Consider the following 3180-nt stretch of genomic DNA (forward strand, 5'->3'; position numbering starts at 1 on the left):
CTTCGTGTGTTTTTTTGAACGGATAGATGGACGAAGTGTATTTTTTTGAACGGATAGATAAACGGAGGGTATTTATAAACCATTTAGCAAACGATAGGGATAGTTCTGGCCCTTTTCCATTCTAACTATAACTGCAAAAGGGAAAAGTGACGTGATTCAAGCCCTTTCCTGGAAAAGGGTGCAAGATATGGAAAAAGGGTGTTCTTTGGTCTGCAGTCTGGATCGAAAATAAAGTCAACTGATTACTCATATTATAACAACAACAACAACAACAATAATAACAACAACAACATACCAGTATAATCCTAGGGTGGGGTCTGGGAGGGCAGAGGCGGACCCAGGATTTAAGCCTTACGGGGGCACCATTATTTTTAGTTTGCCAGTCACCAACAATAAAGTTCGGGTGTAACTCTTTGAAATGACTATGATAATTTATCATAAAAAAAAAACATCAATATTATCAAATACCATTAACTTGATACTAATATAACAAAAGTATATTGTCCACTCATAGTTGAACTCGACGCGTTTTCATATTTTGAAAACGGTCAATAATAGTATCATTGCTTATATTTACAAACACTTCCTTCTCAAAGTAACAAACTAAACAATCATTTAAAAATGCATCACCAATACTACTACGCAATTCATCTTTGATGTACTTCATAGATGAGAATGCTCTTTCCACCGTTGCAGTTGCGACAGGTAAAATTAAAGTCAACTTCACAAGCAAATAAACAAGTGAATAAGTCTCCACAAGATTTGTCTCAACCAATGCTTTCGCCAAATCCCCAATTCCTTTCAAATCAGAGAACCTAGGGTCACCATGTTGCATATGCCATATGAAAGTGTCAAGTTGGCGACTAAGATCTCGAAGCTTCAATTCACCAAACTCATCGGGATAATGCTTGGCCAATGTCATTATTCTTTCCTTATAAAAATTAGAAAATGAGTTAGCCGGATTCAAGCTAGCCATACCAATAAGCAGGTTACTACTCACAACATCAAAACGACTATTAAGCTCCAGAAGTTGCAAATCAATCACGGCATAAAAAAGCTCAACACGTAAGTGATGTGAATAAGTAACACTAGAAGGCCTACGCTTCGACTTTCCAGGAATATAGAATTCTTCCATCTTAGGCACCAAAATATCATGTTTTGCACAAAATAAATATACTTCATCCATCAATGGTTCCCATCCTTTATCTCTCATTTCTTGCAACCTTTCCTTTGTGATATCAAGAAATACCATGGCATTGACAATATCTTGATCTTTCTTCTGTAATGCTTTGCTCAACTCGTTTGACATTATCAACACTTTCAACATTAAGTGAAGCAAGAAAACAAATTCAAATGCTTTAATTTTACTAGAAAAAGCTTCTGCTTGCAACCTATCATTAACATCACCTTCACATTCAATCACCCCAAACACATGAACAATAGAAGAAAATAAAATAACAAAGTTATCCAATATTTTACAATGTGATCCCCAACGAGTGTCACCTGGCCTTTGAAGCCCCCGCTCTTGATTTAATCCTTTCCTACTTTGAACTTCACCACTCTCTAACAATTGCTCCAACAATTCTGCTTGATGATCCCGAAGTTGATCTCTACGCTTAAAAGAAACTCCAATTATATTCAACACGTTAGTAACAATAGCAAAGAAAGTCTCAACCTCCTTGTGTTTTTTAGCAACAGCTACAAGCGTCTATTGTAATTGATGTGCAAAACAATTCGTTGACATTAGCATTCCTTGAAATCCAAATACAATTTGGTCTCAAATCATCCACTTCACTGAAATAATATTTCAAATAGCATTAGCACAAATCTTCAAATACCTATGACATTAATTTATTAAGTTAAAAAATTAACACACCAACTAGGTTAAGTCCGCTCAAACAATGAATTCAAAAACTAAAAGAAGTACACCTTTTGGGGCCTTAAAATTTTTGGGGCCTAAATCAAAGGCTTTACTAGCCTCAACAAAATCAAGAAAAATTACAGAAAATTCAGAGATTCAATCAAAATAGAATAGCCAAAAGTGAGAACAAGACACAAATAAGAGGCAAGAAAAACCTTCTAGTTAAGCCCCTTCTCAATCGTATTTTAAAAGGGATTTTTTTAAACCTTAAATTCGAAACTGAAATTTACCATTAGAAAAGTGGAAACAAGATGGAGAATTCCAAGTATAATTTTCAAAATCTTACCCAGAAAAAGATTCGGCAGCTGCTTGATCCCTGAAGAAAGAAACGTGTGATGGTGAAGGATGAAATTTGTTTTGGGTTTAGACTTTAGAAGAAAGAACTGATATCAAAGAGAGAGAAAAGGGAGTAGGCGTTAGAAATTTGTTTTGGGTTTAGAAGAAAGAATCTGATGTCAAAGAGAGAGAAAAGGGAGTAGGTGGAATTAAGATTAAATTAAAGCTCTGACCAAATGAGACCCAATCAAAAAATAAACTAATTGTTGGACCTGAGTTTCGAACATGAGTCTAGAAGAAGACAGCTACTCCAACAAACCAACTCTTCTATCCAGTCTTTTTGGCTAAGGTGCCGCACAATATATTTATAGGGGTCCTTCCTGTATTAACTTATATATATAGAATAAATATACAATATTTTTACCGAGGCCAACGGATGCTCGTGACCCCCACCCCATAGCGTAGGTCCGCCCCTGGGCTCGATCCTTGTATCAGAAAGGCAGAGCCACGGTTACAGAATCACATGTTCAAGCTGTTTCAAGATAAAGGCTAATTAACCTAGGAATAAAATGTTTTACTAAACGTCCTAAAGATGTCATGACTTTGTATGTTTCATTAAGAGTGGTGTTGCAGCTCTAGGGCAGAATAAAACTTAGATGATAAACGAATTTTACTATCTTAAAGTTTCCAATCATTATCATCAAAGAAACCAAATTTTGTAAAAGAGGGAATCTCCCAACCAGGAGACAAGAAATTTGAAAAGCATAATGCTCAAATGAATTTGAGTGAATCTTTTACTATTTTAGAAGGAAATGGAATTGCACCAACGAATTTGAGTGAGCTTTCCGTTAATGCAAACATTTGGTGCTTTATGAACATAATTCATAAAGGGAGAGCCTTTATCATGACTAAACTCTTCAATTTTTGTTTATTCTTTCCAAAGGCAATATTCAGTTGCAGAGGTCTTTTATAGGAGTAGTTTT

At 35.4% G+C, this 3180-nt stretch overlaps 1 protein-coding gene across 1 annotated transcript; it reads right to left on the reverse strand.

Moving 5' to 3' along the window:
• Positions 1 to 508: 508 nt before the first annotated feature.
• Positions 509 to 2384, reverse strand: LOC109217153. The gene is made up of 2 exons (XM_019381382.1): positions 2208 to 2384; positions 509 to 1794 (listed from the first exon to the last, which is right to left on the reverse strand). The coding sequence occupies exon 2, from the start codon at positions 1325 to 1327 to the stop codon at positions 509 to 511; it is 819 nt and encodes a 272-aa protein (XP_019236927.1). The 5' UTR covers positions 1328 to 1794; positions 2208 to 2384.
• Positions 2385 to 3180: the final 796 nt, after the last annotated feature.

This window comes from Nicotiana attenuata, unplaced genomic scaffold (assembly GCF_001879085.1).
Source record: "Nicotiana attenuata strain UT unplaced genomic scaffold, NIATTr2, whole genome shotgun sequence".
Lineage (NCBI taxonomy): Eukaryota > Viridiplantae > Streptophyta > Magnoliopsida > Solanales > Solanaceae > Nicotiana > Nicotiana attenuata.